General features: G+C 45.9%; 2 protein-coding genes across 3 annotated transcripts in view; both read right to left on the bottom strand.

Moving 5' to 3' along the window:
• Positions 1-6489, bottom strand: part of LOC138210572 (insulin receptor substrate 1-B) — a 40370-nt gene extending 33881 nt beyond the window's left edge. The window contains exon 1 of the mRNA XM_069169800.1: positions 5451-6489. Within this exon, the coding sequence (XP_069025901.1) occupies positions 5451-5799 (349 nt within the window). The 5' untranslated portion in view covers positions 5800-6489. The remainder of the gene's footprint in view (positions 1-5450) is intronic.
• Positions 6490-8073: 1584 nt separating this feature from the next.
• Positions 8074-21119, bottom strand: agfg2 (ArfGAP with FG repeats 2). Of its 2 annotated transcripts, XM_069169801.1 has the most exons (14): positions 20667-21119; positions 19614-19707; positions 17895-18010; positions 17132-17276; positions 16643-16763; positions 16429-16533; positions 15582-15614; positions 13781-14041; positions 12501-12573; positions 12316-12359; positions 12026-12112; positions 10589-10702; positions 9532-9602; positions 8074-9368 (listed from the first exon to the last, which is right to left on the bottom strand). In XM_069169801.1, the coding sequence occupies exons 1-14, from the start codon at positions 20831-20833 to the stop codon at positions 9321-9323; spliced, it is 1479 nt and encodes a 492-aa protein (XP_069025902.1). In that variant the 5' UTR covers positions 20834-21119; the 3' UTR covers positions 8074-9320. The 2 variants fall into 2 exon arrangements, with proteins under 2 accessions (XP_069025902.1, XP_069025903.1); XM_069169802.1 differs by lacking the exon at positions 15582-15614.
• Between the last annotated feature and the right edge of the window lie 1685 nt (positions 21120-22804).

Genomic DNA, 22804 nt, shown 5'->3' with positions numbered 1-22804 from the left:
GTGTGAGAGTCAGCCGAACAACCAACTAAACTGGCATCCATGTTGGACGTTCCCGGTTGGTCTGGCATGGAGTCCCTGAACATTTTGTCCCAGTAAGACTCTTTGGAGAAGAGTTGACAGTGTAATATGAACAATACGATGCTCTACTATTACAGTCCAACGCCAGTTTTGGGGCCCGACTAATTTTATCGGTTGTTATATTGGCCAATCACAGATCGGTATCGGCGTGTACGATGCCCGATTTGAAAACTTTTTGTTTCTGCAGAGCATCACGTCGAAAAATATTCTTCGGGTGTTTCAGAGATGGAAGACAACATTTATTTCATTTAAAGGCTTGTTTCCAAATAATTTCACAACTATCTGTGACGGTTCCTTTAACATGTTCTATGTGTTTACATTCACTTCTCATCTTTTAAACTAAAACTGTCAACTGTGAAGACGATTTTTTTTTTTTTTACATTTGCCGTCGAGTTCTGGAGAGGCGGTTTTCATCTATAGACTGGTGCATCTTATCCTGCATGGCCCAGAGGAACAGCACTGCACTTAATGAGGAAATCCTTTCACTAATTTCTACCCATGTTTCTAATGCATTCACAGTAAGGCTGACAAACATCAACTCATGAACTCCCTGACCTCGACTACAGCAGTAATGGGCTCGTATCAGCCGACAGGGATCAATACGGCCCACTATAAAACGTTACTACGCATTTAAAGCCCCCCCCCCCTTCCTCCGGCGGCTCCATCATGCTCAACATATTGGCACTCATTGACGAAATGGATTATGTTGCCTCCGGCCGGGCTTTGCTGCCGATCAAATTGGAGCACTTAATTGACGGGCTGCTCTAGCGCTGGGCCGCCCCCGATGCACAGCAGCAGCAGCAGCAGACATGCAGCAGCAGACATGCAGCAGCAGACATGCAGCAGCAGAGCGCTCGGGGACCCCTTTCTGACTCCATAATGTTTGACTGTAACTGATGCAACGAACTGCTGCATCATGACAAGCCGGAGCTGGCCAGCCTGTGTTAAATGAAATTACAGGGTGTTAATGTGCACGAGCTATTTATGCGGAGGAAATACCCCGTGGCAGCGTCAGCCTGCATCGAGGCTCAAACTCGGATCTGGTTTGGCTCCACTCCAGCAGACAAAAAAAAAAACCTGTAGAAAAGACGGACCAGAAAAAGGTTCAACCCGTCTCTGCCTTCGTTAGCAGTCAGCCTCCACTTTGCCACCGGCGGCTTGACCCTCGAGACAATAATTACTGCCTAATGAGAGAGATGAGCAGTGCTTAAACACGGCTTAACATTCAATCGGCCGGCTCAGCGAACCAACCAGCGAGATCAAGATCTCACGGGTGAGAGCAGCCAAACGACGCTGCAGGACGGAAACGCTCGCAGTCCGAGAGAGAGAGATCTTCTGGTCCAAACTCGGAGGACGGGTCACTCAAACCCACGGTTTCACCGAGAAACACCGGCTGTCGCTCCGCTTAACGAACTCCCATCAGCTGCATTTGTTTTGTGGCACTTCTAAGTGTCAGAAATTACACAACGATAATCCAGCGGCCTAATCAAGAGCAGGTTTAGAGGGAAAAACCAGTCTGCAGATCAGCATGAATAACCACATCATTTATTTGGAAACAGATGTTGCTCCTCAGCGTTTAATATGTAATATTTTCAGAGCGTTGAAAAACAGAAAACTAAATTTCCACGGAGATTCACTGATTTGCGGTGATGTCAGCAAACCTCAGAAGATCACAACTTTGAACCATCTAAATCGTGCGAAGGCGCCTTTTTGTAAGAGAAACTAGAGATTGTTTTCATTATTGTTTAATGTGAATCAAATCATAGTTGATTCATTTTGCCCTGAAAATCTCCACACAAAAAAAAACAGTGCAAGAATTGTTATCGTGATTTCCCAGAGCCCGAGGTGACATCTTCAAATGTCAAACATACTGTCCAACACACAAAGATCAGTGGATTATTACATATGACAGATAGAAGCAGTGAATCCGTTTTGTTTGCGTTGGAGAACCAGGGTGCCATCGAAGCCACAGTTCGGGTCGTTCTCGAACATCGCGGTGGAACTTGGTGTTGACAGTCTGATCCTGTGGGATCGATGCACGTCGCGGTGCGACGGGAACAGGTCGGGCCTTTCTGAGCGCTCATACGTGACGCCGCTGGGAAGCCTAATTAAAACTCAAACACAATTCCAACTAATGACTGTCTCCGCTATCGTTTCATCAGTTTGGATAACTGGCTCATCGTGGAGTCAGAAAGCAGAGAATCAAAGCCGGTCACAGCTTCCCAGAGCACAAAGTGATGTCTGTCCAATTGCATGTCTTCATAATCAGCGCGCCGAATCCAGTTACGATCACAGAAAACCAAAACAAAAGAGACAATCTTCACATTCGACAGGCTGGAACCAGATACTGTTTTTACTTGATAAATAACCCAAACAATGAAGTGTTCATCCAAAAAAGGCTGTTGATGAATTATCTTCTCACTCAACGAACCGTTTCAGCACGAAACCTGCGACGCCGCTGTCCGTTTCCATCTGCTTCGCTCTCCGTGTGTTTGTGAGCGATGTGGGTGTGTTTGTTCCAGATAGGGTTTCTCTGTCTTTTACAAACTTGGACTTTATCTTATTCTTTTATTGAGGTCAGCAACCACTGAGGTGTTGTCTGAGCTGCTGTGGGGAATGGGTGAAGGTGGAGGTGGAGGTGGAGGGGGGAACGTTTCCTTGGCACGCGACGACCGCTGCGCCCTGCACCTCCGCCCCGCCGCCCGTTTTTGCCGAGGTTAGACCTTTACACACTCGACTGATTCCTGATAGTCGAGCCGATAGCTGCCCTCGAGCCCGATAAAGTGCTCGCTGCCCGAAACGGTCTTCCTGGATTCAGCTGAATAAATAACCGAGATCCTGCCCTGCACGGCGGCTGGCTCGTGTTTAATTACCACCGGCTCCAGGGGGCGGCGGCGGGATGCTGGACGCTGTTCTGGGCTGCCGTAGGTGAATTTCCCGGGTCGGCGCGGAGGAGCCGGCGCCATTTGACTCATTTATCAAGTGTGCATGTTCGCCATCCTGCAACGGTACGCTCCACGCAACCAACTATTACCGACTTAAACTGGAAACCGCCAGCTGAGGTTCACCCCCTCCACGTAGCAACTGACAGAGCTTTTAATGCCGGTATCAAATAGAGGGACTGACCCTCTGGAAACTATGCGAGCCACACCAGAGCGGCATCGCTCGGGGCTCTGCGCGCCCTGTTCGCTGTCTGCAGGCCCGGGAATTCTTCCGTCTGCCCGCTGGGAACAAGTGGGAGAGCGATACTTCACCGCACTGACAGCAGAGGAGTGTCAGACGAGGCGGGAGGTTCGGGAGGGATTCCATCGGCAGACGGGACACCGGAGACCTGAAACCGCCGCGTGAGCCGCGCATACCGGAGGAGGCTTATTACAGGCAGGAATCCTTGTGAGCAACATGTGTGTGTTTAAGCTATTTTCACACTTGCAGGTTTAGGCAGCAAGTGACCGTGAAACTGCAAACTCCCCCTGCCCGTCCCGTCTCACACACACTCTCCCTCCGCATCATGCGTGTGTGTGTGTGTGTGTGTGTGTGTGTGTGTGTGTGTGTGTGTGTGTGTGAGTGTGAGTGTGTGTGTGAGTGTGTGGCCTCGTTTTTTTTGTTTTTTTTTATACCAACAGGAACTGTGTGCGAGCTGCAGCGACATACCACAAGAAAAAGGCCTGCCACCGTGCGAGTTCACACAGCAGCCCGCCGCAGCCCACCGCAGCCCTTTGTCATCGTCGGCGAGGGTGATTTACGCGATGAAACCCAACACTTGTAGCGACAAAGGACGGAGACGAGAGGACGGAGACGAGAGGACGGAGACGAGAGGCCGTCGAAGCCGTCCGGGTTTCCTCGGCACGCTCACCTGCTGAGCTGCAGGTCGCTCAAAGCAGTGGATATCCGTGTCCTTCGTGCACACGAGCACTTAGCAACCGTGGACCGGACTATTTGCACTTTTTGGAGTCTTTTTTTTTTTTTTTTTTTTTTTGGGGGGGACGGGACGGTTGAGAAGAAAGTCAGTTTCTCAGAATTCCCACCACCCCCTTTTCCGTTTAGGCTCTCGTCTCCACTCCGCCATCTGTCTCTTCACTTTCCCGTCTCGCAGAAACTCGTCAAATACTTGGGATGAGTGGGCTTGTATGCGCACAACAGCCACAACGTTGACACCATTCCCAAATCTGCTGGGTTCCAATTTATGCACCTTGTTGGCATCCTGCAACTTTTTTTTAATTTTTTTTTTAAGAGATTAAAACCTCCCGCTTGCTTTCTGTCTTCACGGTTTTGTACGCGAAAACTGGGACATTAAATCCATCAGGTTTGTCCTAATTGCCTCTCCTCCCGTGCACACTTCAGCCGACTTATGTAAGCGAGCAGCGGGTCATGTGTGAGACGCACCTTGAACCGATATCTCCTTTGGCCCGGGATTGCGTCACGTGTCCCTTGTGGCCCCGTCTGGTCTCTCGCAGCGAGGTGTAGGGGAGGGAGGAAGGCCAAACAGGTGATTTGGAGCTGCTGTGCTCACCACTATTGCTCCGACAGCTGTGTTTACACAGCGGCAGATAGACACCCTTTGAGAAAGATCTGCACGGGGCAGGACACCGAGACATCACACAAATCGACTGCAACAGGGGGGACGGGGAGGGATGGGGGGGGGGGACGGGGGGCTTGACAGGAAGCTGCTCAACTCATTACTCCTCAAACAGGAAATAAATATTCCTATTTAATGAGTGACAGCTAAACTCTCCCGACTTGTTTGTGCGCCTCTTCTGGGATCAATGCTTGATGGAATATTGCAGTGTCAGCAGAAAGTCAACGTAAACAAGGAGGCAGGGTGTGTTTGAGCAGTTGATTTGGGATAGACAAGCAAAGCTTGCACGCAGTTGAGGCCCAAACAGATTAAAAAAAAAGATAAAGGAAAAAAAAAAAAAAAAAAGTAGGAACCAACATCTAACCTGACACCAGTGTGATAAGACCTGGCGGGGAGAAGACCTCCACGGAGCAGCTTCGAGGCGCAAACTCCAGTGAAGGGGTCGTTTGCAAACAGCTCCAAACTGGCTTAAAAGTGTAACAATGAGACGCACACAGCTTTAAATACAAATGCGGTGGCAGGGCTCCCATGATAGATTTAGAAAGTGTGTATACTTGGCTTTGGTCGAGCTGGTGTTTTAATAATCCATGCATCAAAACACTGGAGTGAAACATGTCCAGATCTGCAGTGCGCTTCTTCTTCTTCTGCTGCTGCTGCTGCTCTGCAGGCGTTTGCCACGTTTCTCCTCATTCAGAGCCTCATACACTCCTCACTGCTTGTGTGTATTGTGTTTGTGTTTTGTGTGTGTGTGTGCGTGCGTGCATGAGTGAGTGAGTGAGTGACTTTTCTTGCTTACTTTTGCACTGCAGGTCCACCATGGCCTGGTACCACTCGTCCTGGTCCTCCTCGTTCTCCGCGGCGATGGCGAAGCTCTCGGCCCGGGTGTACAGCACGATCATGTGCTTGTTCTTGGAGTCGGCCCGCTTGTTGATGTTGAAGCAGGTCTCCAGCGCCACGACTTTCTTCGGGATGGGGGCCTTGCCGCGGAATTTCTTCTCGCTCTCGTAGTACTCCAGGCGGGCCGGACCGCTCTCCGAGGCGGCGCGGAGCACGAAGTACCGCCGGTGCATGGACTTCTGCTTGCGGAGGTAGCCGCTCCGCCGCACGTCCTCGTTGCTGTGGTACTCGACCGCTTGGCTCTCCATGACGAACCAAAATATCACCACTAAAATAAACAAAACGCGACTTCTTTTATTTCTCTGGTAGTATTTCTGCAAGTTTCTTTTTGTGTGTGTTTTTTTTTTTTTTTTTTTAGCGAGCCGATTCAAACATCCCCCGGCTCCTCTCCCCTCCCTCCCTCCCACATCAACGCAGGCATGTGAGGGAAGAGGCAAGAGGTCGGTTCGGGTAGCTGTTACTAAAGAGTCCCGGAGGTTAAACCTAAAGCAGGGTTTGTTTTCTGGCTGCAGCCGGCGGTAGTTCCCTTCTCTTTTCGGGTTGTTGTATATATATATATATATATATATATATATATATTATTTTTTTTTGCTTCTTCAGCGGACGGAGCAGCGCAAGTTTCCAGGCGCACGCGGACGAGCTCGTGCGGCGCAGCTCCCCCTCCTCTCCGCCACTACTATTACTACTGCTGCTGCTGCTGCTGTTTCCAAGCGCTGTCTGCCCACTTTAATCCCATTTGCTGCACATCGCGGACTACGGAGCCCGTCCCGACGCACGCTATCTGTCCGTCTGTTTTTGTTTTTTTCTTTCCCCCCCCCCCGCCGCCGCCGCCCCTGCTCGGTTCGGCTCGGCTCGGCTCCGGTCTCGTAGCTGCGTTGCGGAGCGGAGCAGCTACCGTGGAGCAGGACTGTCACTCACCGCTGTACTAGTACTCTGGAACACGGTGCGTTCACGGACTCCACTCGAGCTCCGACAGCAGAGCTCCCGCCACACGCTACAGCGCCTTCTTGTCAGATTATTGATAAATAGACCGAGTGGTGTTTTTTTTGTGTTTTTTTTTTTTTAATGAATGAGAAATTGCAGCAGCCAAATAAAGAGATGATTAAAGACCAAAAACTGTAAAATAAAAACATAGATCACTGTATTTATTTTGTCTTTTAAATGTATACATGCAAAAACTGCAGTATGCTGTGAATGTACACGTAAACACAGAAAAAGTTTCAAACTGGAAGAAAAATATGTTCCACTCTTATAACTTTGTAAGTCATATTTTAACTAAGTGAACACGTGTTTTGTATATTAAAATTTGTTCACCTACATTAGATTAAACCAAACAGGATAAAGGACCCTCAGTTTATTGTAAAATAAACAAACAGAAACATCCACTAATACAACATGTACAGCTTTTTTTTCCTCTCCATCACTTGTAAGACCTCAGATGTCCACAGTTTAATAAACTCTCCCTTTTTTTTCTGCACATACTGTATATTTTTGCACATTTAATGCATATGGTATATGATACTGCAATGTAAAGGATGCAGTCATTTCATTATGATTTGCTTGTGTCAGTTGTGCCGCAACAACACGTTTTCACCCTCCATCCGAGGTACACTCACCCAACATCCCGTGTTTCCCACAGCACCTGAAGGCAGCATCACTTCGGGCCGTGTGTTGGGAGTATGATTTCAGTCTTGGCGTTTCCATGAGTCCATCCTGTTCTATTTATTGTAAAAAAAAAAATCCCCCTCTGCTTTGTGTTGAAATGTGAATATATTGACACATTTTTCACAGCAGTCTCCACATTGACCACAAGGAATTTATGTTTCCACAGAAAAGGGGATTAAAACTGCAGAGGGTCATATAAAAATGATGAAAATCAAGGGTCACGGTGACCTCATGCACATACATTCATACATGCAATCATTTTCATCCTGACTATTGATTCCTGATTGGTGGATGAGCAGCAGATTAAAGCTGCTCTAACTGGAGAGATTAGACACGTCTGCCTCTCAGACTGTCTGAACAGTGTCTCTTTTTCTTTTCTTTTTTTTTTTTTTCTAAATTTGTCTTGACTGTCTGGCTGCGGAGTGAAACGTCCCTCATTACAGATAATCCAAACCCACTTGAAACAGATTATTAATCGGTGTATTAGAGATCTGGATTCACCCTGAGTCTAACATCCCTGTAAATATTTCAAAAGTTTTGTAGTCATCCTGCCGGCTCTAAAGGGTTTCTATCTTTGTGCTGTATCCTTATGCAGTATGTATGTTGTTATGCAATATGCATCCAAAAGTAACCTTGCGCACGAGGTCAGAGAAAACTGAATACCAGGCGCCCCCTACTGCTCGAAAAAGTCACGGCAGCCTCTTTTTTTTTTAATTATTTTTTTTTTAAAGGAGCTGCATTTCATTTTGGGGTTGGAGTTTTTGTTTTTTGAGGGATTAATGTGGCACTTTTGATTAAATATAAATATAAACAACGAGGGAATAAACACAGAAAAAGAAAAAACTGAGACAAACTGATTTAAGAAGCAACAAACTGATTTTATGAACATGAATACTTGTTGTTACAAAGACGTTGTTACATGAATTTCTCCTTTTTTTTTTTTGGCAAAATAAAAGAAATAAACTTCGCCTCCATGTTAACCGAAAAAAGAAAGAAAAGAAAAGAACAACAACAAAACAGCGAGGAAACATTTTGGTCCGGTACATGAAGCGATGAACTTTTTATACACGCAAGTTATTCAGAAATTTGCTTTTACATTCAGTAGCATCTCCTTGTAGCCCTCTAAGCGCATGCAGCCTGAGAGTGGAAAAAGTAGATTATCCTCAAACGGAAACCCGACAGAAAACAGGGACGAATGCAAACATGTTCCACGCACACGGACGCACACGCACACACACACACACACACACACACACACACACACACACACACACACACACACACACACACTACAAGAGACGAGCCCGTCTTATCTTTCGACGCTAATTCTCATGCATCAGGAGGCTGTTAAGGCTGTTAAAACCATCTGAAGGAGCTCGTGATGCAGTCTGGGGTCCCAACTGGCTTCTCCTTTGGACCACCGACACACTCTTAAAAGTTTTTAAAGCCAACGTTGACGTAGTTACTGTACTGATGGGCTGGGAGAGGTTGTTATTTTTGTTTAGTTTTTTTTTTTTGCACTTCTAAGCAGGAGATAAAAGCAAAAATAGCAGCAGCGACAAGTGCAGGTCATAAATATATATGTATATTTATATATATATTATCATATATATATATATATATATGTGTGTGTGTGTGTGTGTGTGTGTGTGTGTGTGTGTTAAGTGTAAAAAAATCATAGAGGCGTCGTTTACTCGTGACTCCCACAGAGCCCTGAGGTGACGTCTACTGGCACACAAACACCTTTTTGACAGACGTCACGTGGTACAAACACGGCGGGCTGACACTCGCACACACAGATAAGAATTCCATAATAACATTCGCACAGTTTTTTGTTTTTTATATATAGATATATATATAGATATATATCCTCCACAAACACGTAAACACAGACAGATAAGGGAGGGAGGGAGGAGGAGATTTCTGCATGGACGTCTAACCCTCCCTGACAGGGTGAAAATACTCCAGAGGCATTGAAATGGCAGCAACTCCTCAAGTTCACTTCTCCCTCGGAGCCCAGAGAGGGATGGTTGGGTGAAGTAAGGAGGGACCGGAGGGGGGAGACGGGTGGGGGTGGAGGGGGTTTGGGGGGGGGGGGGGGGGATCAGATGAAAGGATTTCTGGACGTCCCCCGACTCGGGTAAACATTCCCCTGTGAGACGGGAGAGGCAGGGTGAGAAACGGCAACGAGGACGCACTCACTGCGCCTCCTTAAAGTTCACAGCACACAAGAATCTGAACAGAAATGCCAATCAGCGCCACTGAAGTGCCCTCGGTGCCACTTGTTTTTGCCCCGGCAGGGATCGGGCACTCACCGTAAACGGGTTCACCGACATCGGCCGGGGGACTTTGGACTGGGAGTCGGACGCGGGGAAGGAGGCAAAACCTGCACATACGCATCAAATGACATAATATGACACGATGAATAAAGTGGTGCGAGGGAAGCAGCAGCTGGCGTCCATTTGTATTCCTGCGCTGTTGAAATAATGACACATTTGCAGCTTGTCGGCGCGTCTCAGCTTCTCCGTGTTTCATCTGCAGCCGCAGCTTCGCTATCTGTCCTCATTTTTACCCCAAATATGGTGACAGATGTATAAGATCTGTTCTATTCTGGTCTTTTACTGTTCCGTTATTTGTCTTTTATCTTCTTCTTTTTTTTTTTTACACAGGAAGCTTGTTTAAAACCAGCGAGTCTTTTTCTACCACTTCCAGGTTTGTCAGTTTCAGTTTCTAAACATAGGAGCCAAACGTGAGACTACTGGTGTTTGAGTGAAGGTCGTCTCTGTTTCAGACCCTCCTCCTCCTCCTCTACATGTCCAGACCCAGATGTTCCCATCAGTCAAACTAACACCTCAGATGTTATTGCGTCTCTTTTACTGGTGACATGGTGGAGACGTGGATCTCCTACTATGTTGTGTGTTATATGTATTGTAGGTCTGTGAAGCTAATTGCTCCTCGGGGGACATTCAAGTTTCCTCTAGGATGAGGTAATAATGGCGTGTTGATGACCAGCAGTGGCAAGTCGTCACATTTGAGAAGCTAAAACAAACAAATCTGTCTTTTTTTTTTTCTTTTTACGAAAGCTAAATGATAATTTTCTTTTTTTTGATATATATATTTTTTGGATTGATTGGCACTTTAGCTTTAATCTGAATCACTAAATCAAATCTGTGCAACATAATAAAGGTGTGTGATGTCACAACTTTAAGAGAAACAATGAAAAGCAAACGTATTTAATAAATGTAAAAATGTGTATTTGTGAAAGGTGTAGATTCTTGCTGTTCAATGATTTTGAACCCCTCCACCCACCTCCGGCACAATATCATACGTGGGAGTCAGCAAGACAGATGACAAGTAGGAGATGAATCTCACCGTTGGCTTCCTGATTAGTGGCTGACTCATGAGGAAATGCGTTCTGGGTGGCGGGCAGTGGGAAGGAGGCGGACGGAGGAAAGGTGGGCGAGGTGACAAACGCGCCGGAGTCACCTGGAGGAGAGAAACCAGATCATCATAATATGATAAATACAATAAAAACTGTTGTTATCAAATGAAAAGTCAAAGACGGAGAGCTGATTTTCTTGTAAAACTCTAAGTTCATATAATAAAGCAGAACAAACCCACAATGTTCATTTCATTAAGATAGAGTACAGATATCACATGACATTACAGATATTATACAGTATTCCTGAATGCAGTAGATGTACTGCCTGTTTTTATTCCTTTTTTCCAACATTTGGAGGAAGTCTTAAATTCTTTTAAAAAACCTTTTTGTCAGACTAATTCATCGTTTTCTTCCTACTGTTTCTATTTTTATTCAACATTATTACAGCTTCCTTACTTCTGTGCATATAAGCTCTTCCTGTTTTTAAAAAAACAATTTTTACCATAAATATAGTTATTAAAATGACATATTTTCTTCCTTAAACCTCAAATCAGTCCGTAGACATCAAACCTTTCTGTTTTTTCGTGTTTCTAACCGTCGTGTTTTTCTCCCGTCTCCCTGGAAACTGTCACAATAAGCAGAACCTTCAGACTCTATTATAAATAATCACCAAACACAGATTTCTACAAGTTTTTTTTTTATGTTTTTCTCAAGTTACCCAAGTTGCCAGATCGTCTACAAAATAGGAGCTACACACAATTTCAACCCTTCTGTCACTGCAACCTGGCAACCGACAGTCCGGCGGGAGAAGCATGTGCAGCGACTCTGTGTGCAGGCCAGCAGGCCATTTCAAATCTGGATGGATTTGCAACCAAACTTGGCTGTTGTCAAAATGATAGGACGGAACAGCACTTCACCTAAAAACCCTAAATGCACTTGTAAACTGACACAGAGTTGGGCTGAAGTAGTTTCCACTTATATCTGCTCGTCACCAGGATTTTAATAAACAACAACAACAACACACTTACAGTCCTCTTTCTGGTCTTGCTCACTGCACTCGTGTCGCTTCTATTAACCTTTACGCAAACATATTCAGTATTTTTTGGACACTATTTTAAATGTGTGAATAAAACTACTTTCATTAAAGCCTCACGTTGCCTCCAGGGGTCAAATAAAGTATTTTAAGAACGACGAGGAACGAGTTTCCATATTCAGAGTCTGGTTTATGTCCTCCTGCAACGTTTTCTACACAAACTCTGATAATGAAGTCATCATTTCCAGCCTCATCTTTTACAGAAAATGCTGCATTAAAACGCTTTCGGTAATGTTGCTGTAGGGTAGCGGCGTTTCAACATCTTGCAGGATGTATCTGGCGTTAAAATGCGCGAAAGAGCCCGGACGTGAGGACGTGAGGACGTGAGGCTTACCTCCTGAGGCGTTGCTGAAGGGGTTACTGGGGGAGAGGGCAACGGGCTGCTGGGAAGCCGAGCTGGAGCTGAATGGGTTGGGGAAATCTGAGACACACAGGGAGAGAGCGACAGGGAGATAATTCACAGTGTGCGGGGTTAACAGGCTACATTCCTGCCTGTTCAAACCAACACGGCTCTGAGTCTCGCAGATGCAGCCCTAATTAGGGGGTGTTGGACGGGCTTTAAAGATGAAGGAGCTGCATGTAAATACAGTGCGGGGATCAATGCAGTTCGTGCTCGCTACCTACTTGCAAAAGTTTGAGAGCTGGAGACGGTGTCGACACCGGGGGAGCTGGGGAGAAGAAGAAGAAAACACACAGGGGGGATCTATCAGAATACGATCTTTAAAGGGCTCCACATGCACGAGACTTAACAATCTGTTCTGTTAAATAAAATCAGATTTGACAGGGTTGTTTGTTTGTTTTTTTAATACCTGGCAGGAGTGGAGCTGGAGGAGAGCCTGCTGCCGAAGAGGGCGCTGTACTGCGGAGGACCACCAGGTGGAGCTGCACACAAACACACACACACACACACACACACACACACACACACACACCAACCTTTTAAATGAGGCCCTAATTTAAGAGATCAAGTGTTGTTATCATCTGGAAAATGCGAGTAAAAGTCTCACAAGGAGTTCAGACTGTTGATCTTGGGTGCGTAAGTCGTCAGGGACAGAGGAATTACAAAACACCCTGAATAAAATACGGTCTATGTGTTCAGCCTGATATGAATCAAAGTGAGCCGGGGCAGAAAATCAATAACCTCCTTTCCTCTGGCAGAGCGGGAGGCGGCCCTGATGAAGGTGGGCAAACAACACAGCTTCTTGTGGAAAAGCTCCAGGGCTCCTCACACAAGTCCTGTTGCATTAGAAGCGGGCCGGCTCGGTCATAACGACAAACACAGCTGATTTAAAAAAAAAAAAAAAAAATGCATCAAGGGTCTCCTTTGAATCGGACTGAGCGGGATCGGGAGCAAACACAATGAGCATAATTCAGCCCAGGCTAAAAGCCGTGGCATTTGGAGTAAGGATGTTATGCAACCGAGCTGAGCCGGGCCGTGACAATCTGGATCACACGCACACTCCAAACTCCCCCTCTGCCTCTCCGGCTGTCTGTTTCACGGTGCTGGAAGAAGCACTCAGGTCCTTATTAGAGTCAAAGTACCACGACGACAGCGTACAAGTACTCCAAGTGAATGAGACATCAGACCTTCCTACACTGGAGGGTTAATAGCAGTTTGAACTGTTTTTATCCAGTGAGGTAGTTTAGTCCGGTGTTCCCCTCCTCCTACGACATCAGAAGATAAAACTGAGTTTATATAACAAAGCTTATTTTTGTTTAACATGTAGAAAGTAAGGGCCGTAGAAAGTGTTGATATTTTTAGGAGAAAACTCAAATTTTAATAGAATTTTATTTATGTTATGTATTTATTGATTGATACATGAAATGTCACAAGCCTCACAAGTAAGGTTGAGAACAACTCTTTCACAAGGTGTTGTATTTTATATGTATTTCTTTACACTCTTATTCTGAAAGGTAACTAAAGCTATCAAATAAATGTAGTGGACTATAAATGTAATGTTCCCCTTTGAATTAGAGTGCCACAGGAACGGAGCAGAAGTGAAAAAAAAACACAAAAAAAACTACCTAAAGTAAAAGTACCTAAAATAAAGTACAATATTTAAAGAAATCCAGCGTCCCCATTTCTTACCTGCAGTCGGTGTTGTTTCCTGGAAGACGCTGTCCAGGTGCGACACAGCAGCATACCTGTCCCGGGGGTTGGAGCCGCTGACCGGCGGTGTCGTCTGGCCGACGCCGGCAGGCTGCTGATGCTGATGATGCTGATGCGGCTGGGACAGAGACTGGGGCAGAGACTGTGGAGGCGGATGGTTCAGGCCTCCAAAGTCCACGCTGAGAGACTTGGGGAAGGCCCTGAAGGGGCCGCTGGCCCCGGAGGCCGACACTGTTCGACCTGAGAGCGAGAAAACAACACTGAGGATCCAATTCACATTCAAACTTTAAGAGATGTAACACCACAGTCATTTTCAGTAAATATGCCAAAAATTATATATATTAATATCTCAAAAGTGAGTCATAGTGAAGTCGAAAGAAACAACTTCACTCAAATTTCACTGGAAACAGCGTTCGACTAAACAATCTCACTTCAAGGTCCATTTAGTTCTGGAGCTTTTGATCGCATCATTCGATGACGCCAACGTGAACCAGAAGTCTTTAAAAAGTGCTCCGTACTCAATCATTCACAGACAACTGCTGAGGAAGATCATGTGAAGTGAGTGAAAGCTTCAATACAGCTACTGAATGGACCTTGAAGTGAGAAATTTTAATAATTTTTATTAATTCAAGCGCTTTAATCATGATAATTTCAGATTAATCCTTTCAGTAAGAGCTACAGAAATCATAGAAATGATCGTATTATTCATATGGGCATATATAACACAATAACTCTCCAGCAAGACCACATTAATACTTCATAATAATTTAATGCTGTGAGGTTTATGGACGGCAGGATTATCTCAGAATGTTCTATATAAAGAGAATTTACTGTAATCATTGTGAAGCATTAAAAATAAATAAATAAAAGAAACAAAAGGAGCAGCAGCAAGCCACAAAAAAAAAAAAAAAAAAAAAAAAGTTCTTGGACAAGACTGGTAACAAAGGCAGGAAATTACACTGAACATGAAGCAATCACTGCATGAAGCAAGCAAACGTCGGCCACAGAGCATGCTAGCGCCGGCGACCCGTCCGGAGGGCCCGAGACGAAGATCCAAACAATCAGCTGAAGCGCCGGAGACGGAGACCAGACTCGACCCGGTGCAGATTATTCTGCTGATGTAAAGCATGCACAAGTTCGAGCTGCATGTTTCTGGGATGTGATCTACAGCGCTTGGAGACGGGGCCTGTCACCGCAAAAACATACCTGAACTTCCCAGAATACTTTGGGACGCTAACGTGCGTCGTGGGATTACAGCTGCTGCGCCCTACATAGCTTTCAACGCCAACGCGGTGCCAAATATCCGCGGAGTTCCGCTGAAGGGAGCAGCAGCAGCAGCGGCCTATAAATAGCTTTACTTTAAACTTGTTCTTTCTCCTCTGGGGGGAAAAGGACAGTGTGTGCGTTTGTGTGTGTGTGTGTGTGTGTGTGTGTGTGTGTGTGTGTGTGTGTGTGTGTGTGTGTGTGTGTGTCTCCTTGACCCCTCCCAGCCTTCAGACGTGGGCTTTGAAGTGGGAGACCTGACTGATGAGGAATAATATTGACCCCAATCGCAGTATGTGACACCGGCCAAGGGACGGCTGCATGAAGACAGTTTCTCAAAACTGCTCGAAAAAAAATAAAAGAATAAAAATGTAATTCAACATGCACGTGAGGGAGGGAGCGACCGGCACCGGCACCGGCCTGCAACGTATCGAGCATCTATTATAGATGATAGGGCGTCGGAAGACCTTATCGATCTCAGCCATTCAGCACACACTCAGGAGCAGCGCCGTCTTACCTAAAGTGAAGTGGTTTTTGAAAGAGCTACTGGCTACGAGGTCGGAGGAAGAAGACAGTCAGAGGAGACAGGCAGAGACAGAAAAGAAAAAAGACAGGAGAAAGTGTCACTGACGTCATATTAAAACTGCCAGTAACCCAGTGTGGCAAGATGGTGAAAGGGAGACATTTTTAACCAATAAAAAAAAAATATATATACATACATATATATACATACATACACACCAACAAGCTACAAAACATGACTGCAACCTCAGTGCTTCTCTCTGAGTCCTTCCCAGAGCGATGCAGAGAGTCATCAGTGAAAATATTCTAGGATCTGCACATGTTGGACAACAGGACGACGCCTTGCACCGCCAGAGGCCCACAGACCAGAACGGAGAAGGTTGTGGGAGATATTTTTCCACAACAAACCCCGTGCAACCACAACTATGTCCTCAGATCAAACTGGTTCTCAGTATTCACAAAGGACAGGCTGCTCCAACTGAGGCATTTAACCAGTCGTAAAACAGTGTCTGAATATTGTCTGACTTTATTTTGACCATCTTAAAAACAGGCCACAAATACCCAGCTTCCTTTTTTTTTTTTTATAAAGGTACAATGTGTAGGATTTAGGGAGCTCAATCAGCAGTAAATCATATTTATAATTCTGTTTTGTTTTGTGTGAACTAAGGATCATTGTGTTTTCATTATCTCAGAATAAACACACCGCCATGTTTCTGCAGCCGCCTCGAAGAGGCTTTTCCTATTTTTCTTTCCTAATTTTGCCGAGTTTCATGCCACTAAGTCCTCCACACTGCTCCTTTTAAAGCAGAAGGGGAAAACAACGCAACCAGCAGGGGGCGCACCTGAGGGCCGCGGAAGGGCGGGGAAGGAGGGGGCGTGGCTCTGACCCCCCAGCGCTGACGACAGGGAGCCGGGCCGCTGTCTTTCTATCCCACACAGGGTGGGGTCTGTATCGGGGAGATGAAAGAAAGACAGAAAAAAAAAAAAAGAACAAAGTAATCAGACTCGCGCCATCGGCGGCCGCTTCCCGCTTTTCGATAAAGATCAACCTCCGACCTTTCAGCGTCGGGTCTCTGAAGCTTTGGGAGCGCGACGGCCGAGCGGTGAACGCGTCCGTCCGCATGTCGGCGGGCGAGATGGCGGGAGCTCGGTCCCACGACGGCAGCTGGGACTGAGACTGGAGGAGGGTGGGGGAAGAAGGAGATGGGGAGGAGAAAGTGACACACAAGAGGCACATGAAGTGAGACTCTTTCATCCTTCCTCCATGATTCATGAGCAGCAGCTTTGATGTCGGGGCCACCCGGCCCTCCGTCCGTCCCCCTCGTCCGTCCGTCCGTCCGTCCCCCTCGTCGGTCTCCGTCCGCCTGCTGCAGCGCCGAAGTCAATTCAGGTCGTTTCTTCGCTTTCGTTTTTTTTTTTTGGGGCACTCTTTGAACAACTCTCACTTCCTCTTTTTCTACCACACCCAAACACTTTCTCTCCTGAATCCTCTTTCTCTCACTTTCACCCCCCTCCTCCCCCCTCCACACATCCAGCCTCTCTCACCATCGGCCTCGCAGTTCTGGCGTTAGGCGGTAAATTGTGGGCAGGGCCCTGGCTCGCTAGAGGACCGTGGGAAGGGGGCACGGCCTGCACCCCCGGACTCCAAGGACCCTCCACGTCCCTCCGGTTCTTACTTTTGGAAAAATGCCTGAAAAAAAAAAAAAAAAAGACGCAAAAGGTCATAAAAGCATAAAAACTTGATTAGCTGTTGGTTGCGTCGAAATTTGCCTTCTTATAACCTTTTCACCTCCGAAAACGACCAGTGCCTCATCAGAAGACAAATATGTGACAGTTCTTACAGTTATTTTAAGATTTCAAACACATTTATTTCACAAGGAAAAATGCCAGTCATGCCGGCAGCTGCGCGAAGCTGCACCGAGGCACCGTGAGCTAAATGCTAAGTGCTTTCCCGTAGTTTATATCACGGGATGTCACCGTGCAGGTGTCTGCGCACCATTTTAAGTTTGAGACAAATTTGACATTTTGGCCTGATGATGCAACATAAACAAGACAACAAAAAAGTAAATCGTACACTGGATATGTTTTGCTTTGTAGCACTTTCAAAAGATGTCTACTCGGATTCTGGGAACTATTAATCGGCAATTTTTCACAAAATGTATATTCCCACGAAGTCAATTTAAAGAATAAATAAATAAAGTAAATCAATAAATCACTGAAATGAATTAAAATGATTTTCCCTCACATCGGAGTGTTTTCTGTCGGGTTACATCAGCATGTCACGTTAAAGCCGAGGCCAAATTCTCACCATTTTTTCTTCTCGTATTTATCCTGAAGGAACTCTTTGAACTTCTGAGAGTCCTTCATGTCGGAGCAGCCGTCCGCCTTTGGGTCAAACACACACAGCCAGGTCCTCCTCCCGACCTGGACACACACACACACACACACACACACACACACACACGTTTTTGCAGGAAAACGCTTCACAGCTTATCTGGGCTCGATCGCAGAGGAACGGTCGGTGTCTAATTGCTGGAGTGGAAAATCTAATCACAGTCCCCCGCTCTTCGTTTTTGACATTTAATCTCAGAGTTTCTCTCATAAACACCAACAGATTTTCTCATCAGCGACTTCACAGTGCGGCAAAAACATTACTGGCAGTGAAATCACGGCTGGCCGGATCACTCTCCGGAGGATGGTGGGGAGAAAAAATGCTGGACGATACACACCTCTGTCTCTGTGCACATCACACACACACACACACACACACACACACACACACACACACACACTCACTCACATCTTGGCCAACAGCAAGCTAATAAAAAACAGTGAGCACTCATCCTGATAGCCTGAAACACTTCTACCTGTGTGATATAAGCTCAGGAGTGAGTGCTGCCTACACCAGAGCTTCCCATAGTGGCTGCTGTGGAGGGGAGGGGGAGAGGGAAGGGGAGGGGGGGGGGGCATTTATCATTTTTATTGTTTTAATTACATTTCAGCACATAAGGAGGGAGGTCGCGTCTACTTTTAAGTTTTCAAACAAAAAGAAATAAAACCAAACGATCAAAATGAGCCGCAGCTGAGACGAGTGACGTGACAGGTCTAGGTGGCTTGTTGTCATGGTAACGCAATGATACATTAAACCGATTAGTTTGGATGTTTGATCAATACTTGACAGTTTTAAAATGTGACGGAGATCCAAATCTTGGTTGATTTGCATTAAAAAAAAAAAAAAAAAAAAAAAAAAAAAAACTTCAGAAACGAATTGATAATCGATGAATCAGTTTTGGGCATTTTTTCATTGTTGTGATGGCAAATTGAATATTTCTGAGTTTAACTGACAAAACTGTCACCTTAAAGAGTTTAGGAGATCACGGCAGGCGTTTCTCAAGAATAGAAATATGAATCAATGACACAAATAAGTCTTCAATTATCCCTGAAATTAGTTTTTGTTTGACTTTTGTCAAAAATATGAACCAATGGGATCATTTTACAGATGAAAAATCTCAATGATGGAGCGCCCTGGTTGAAAATATTGCAGAATCTGTGGCCCTATACACACACACACACACACACACACACACACACACACACACACACACACACACACACACACACACACACACACACACAGAAAGGAAATAGATTGTGGTTTTTGAAGGACAGAAAGTGCCGCTCCTTTTGTTTTCTTGGCACAACCCAAGCGGTAGCATTCTTCCCCCCCAAAAAAAAAGCCCGGCCACAAAGACTGGTTGGACTGGTGGCCTCGAGGGACGTTTCAGATTCCATAACAGAACCAGAAAGAGAGTTTAGGTTTGGACCAAGAAAAAAAAAAAAAAATCGGTCAAAAAAAACCAGCAACACGTGACCCCAGATGACTTCATGATGTCAATAACATGAGGAAACACACTGAAATGCTTATTTTTCTTCTTCTCTGCAGAGTTATAAACAGGTGCAGCCCGAGCTCATCTGAACCCCCCCCCCCCCCCCCCCCTCTCTACCCCCAGAGTGGACTGTCACTCACCTCGTTGCCATGGTTTTGGAGGAATTCCACTTCCTGTTGGGAGAAAGTTGTCATGGAGATAGACTTGACTCTGTGGGGAGGGTTGAGGCCTCTCCTGGGACACAGAGGAGAGAGAGAGAGAGATGGAGGGAGGACATTTGGGTAAATCCAGCGAGCCAAACGGGAAGATGTGCCGTCGGTCCTCACCTCGAGGACAGAAAGGGACAGAGCAGGTGGGAGAGGAAATATCTGACACGTGACTGTGAGTTTTAAGGGCACATCTGTTTGTGGAGAGAGGTGCCCACACACACACACACACACACACACACACACACACTCGTGACAGTTCAGTAACCACAACCTCCTATTTGTTTTTCACCATGCTGGGGACACAAAGTGGGACAAGGCTGTACATGTGCACGATTGCGCAATAAAGTGCTGAAACCGTCTTCCTGAGGAGGAGTGTTTGGTGGGGGGGGGGGGGGGGGAGAGAGGGGGGGGGGGAGACTACAGGCTGAACATGCACAACGAAATGTGACAGCAAATACACACACACACACACACACACACACACACACATACATACATACATACATACACACTGGAGAGGAGCCTAGAGAGAGAGAGAGAGAGAGAGAGAGAGAGAGAGGTAGTGTCCAACCTGCACCATGACGAAATGAAACGTAACTCAGAGCTGGAAAATGACCAACTAGCGGTCTGTCGTTTATGAAGCTGTTGGAAGACACGCATGAAGGAGAGAGAGAGAGAGAGAGAGAGAGAGAGACAGACACTGCGTAAATTAATGTGCGCACACATCCTCGGCCGGTTGCACCACCACCACCTCCCCTCCCTCTTCCCCCCTCTTGCTGTTAAGGTGGGAGAATGAAATAAATACTGTACATTTGTGTCTCTGGGTGGTGCATGGTGCAGTCTCAGGCCTGGTACTTTTACTCTACAGCTCTATGTCTGCTTGTCCTCGCACTGATGCTCAGTAAATAAAAACCCCGGCGGGGCGGCAGGTTTTTTTTTTTTAATTAATTAATTTATTTATATATATTTTTTTTTTTTACTCACAGCATTCCGGAGCACGACGTGCACACGAAGCTGCCCACCGTGATGTCGGTGTAAGTCACCCCGGGCTGGTTGCACTCGAAGCAGTGTTTGTTTACTCCGGACTGGGCCAGCTCCCGGACCTTGCGGGCGCAGATCTCCTGGTTGTCCCGGTGCTTTCGGTTCGACATTTTATCCTGGCCGGTGCCTGACGGACAGGCTCGGTGTTTTCCCCCCCCCCCGGTAACCCTCCGCTGTCCTCCTCCCGGATCCCCCTCCGTTTACTACGCGGGAGCGCCTCACGCCCGCATTATGGAAACGCTTTTATGCGGCTTCACCCCGATGCAAGGCTACACACACACACACACACACACACTCACTCTCACTCACTCACACACACACACACACACACACACACACACGCACACACGCACGCACACATACACACACACACGCAGAGAGAGCGAGAGAGAGGCACGTCAAGTCACACAGAGGCAGCTGCGGACACACCGGAAATCCTGCACGCGTGTTTCAAAATAAAAGCGAACAACAGGTGAAGCTTGAGATGCCTGTTTCTTTAAAAATGTGCTCCAATATCACCACTGGTTACCTCATCAAAACTGTTTGTAGGTCAAGGTATTTTGCAGTAAGTCTGTGTGTCCAGTGAATCGGCTGTTTTTCAGGCCTCTTGGTCACAAAGAAAAAGAAAACAATCAAAAATGCAAAAAGTTTCGTGGATATATTTACAGTTTAAAATCTGAGCCGTGGTGTGAAATCGACAGGCTTGGAAAACAGCCGCTGACATGATGGTCACACCACAACTTCTAGCAGCTGATCTGGAGCTTTAGAGTCACATGATCTACATCAGCAGCTTCTCATGGGAAAAGTGTGAAATATGTTCGCATTAAGATATTTCTGAATATTATAATAATCTATCATTGTGTCCAAGTTTGTTTTATATTCAACCTTTATGTATTAATAATCCTCTTATATGACTTTTTGTTGTTGTTACAAAAGAGACCTGGCTGTTTAAGTAGCAGCATAGTTTTAACATAAAACTATTTCAACATCCACAAGTAGGGACCTAAGAAGCATGAAACCGAGCATGTTGTGGGTTATCATTGGCTCTATAAGCCACCGGGGGGGGGACCCCTCATGTAGCTTTATTATTTTAATATTTCAGTTAATATAACAGTATGTTCAATATGTTTGTGCATATCCCACAGCTAAATTTGTGTCTGATCAAAGGGATTATGTCGCCACAGAGTTGCTGCCAAACCCTAATCCAGCCTCGTGTAATGCGGTTGCTCTATAGGCCTAGTTTTTTTTTTAGGTTTAAGTAGCTGCATTAGATATTAACAGCCATGTATTGCAGGTGCCACTGTGCTAGAAATCGTACATTTTCTTGAAATACCATTATTTCAAGAATTATCTTCAAGCTACCTTTTTAATGCCAGACAGGCCTTTATTTTTGAAAAACCTACCGGATGTGATGCCGTATATTCTGTCTGATTTGGGGCTTGGACAGATGCGTAGGGGATCTCCTGTCAAAGACAAACAAGAACCTGTCGAGCAGCCAAGTTTTACTTCGTACAATAACCGTTTAATTCTTCACTTTCCGAACCGACTTGTTTGCGCTGCGCTTTCCGTGTGCGCCTTTTACGCACACGCCCCCGTTCAACTGGCGCAGCCTGCACTTCTGACGCTCCTGGAAAGGAGACAGTGATTATTGTTAAGAGCTTACATACGGCCAGCTGAGAAAAGGAAATAAATAGCAAAGCATTTATCATTGCACATGACTTAGAGAGATCAGTAAGAGGATATCTTGTTTTTACTTTTTTTTATTTTTTAAACCTGTTTTTCCAGCTATCAAAATAATATGACCATGTTACCTTGGTGAATGGCATAGTTTTACAGGGTGTTACAAACCTCTCTGTCAAAAGAGACCATGCCCGTATTGTTTATTTTGATGAAATAACGTAGCAACAGCAGACCCAACTACGCCCTTTCAGTGACGTCTGAGATCATTTATCTGAACATGTCACTCTTTCCCACTGAGAGAGAAACAGTCTTATCACCGAGGTGGTCAGTGAACGCATCACGAAACTGACAGCCTCTGACACAGACGCCTACCGAGAAACATCACATGCATCATGAACCAA

Source organism: Embiotoca jacksoni, unplaced genomic scaffold (assembly GCF_022577435.1).
Source record: "Embiotoca jacksoni isolate LCO1_2020_lvr unplaced genomic scaffold, fEmbJac1.0.p SCAF_47, whole genome shotgun sequence".
Lineage (NCBI taxonomy): Eukaryota > Metazoa > Chordata > Actinopteri > Embiotocidae > Embiotoca > Embiotoca jacksoni.
This window is presented reverse-complemented; position numbering and strand designations above follow the sequence as displayed.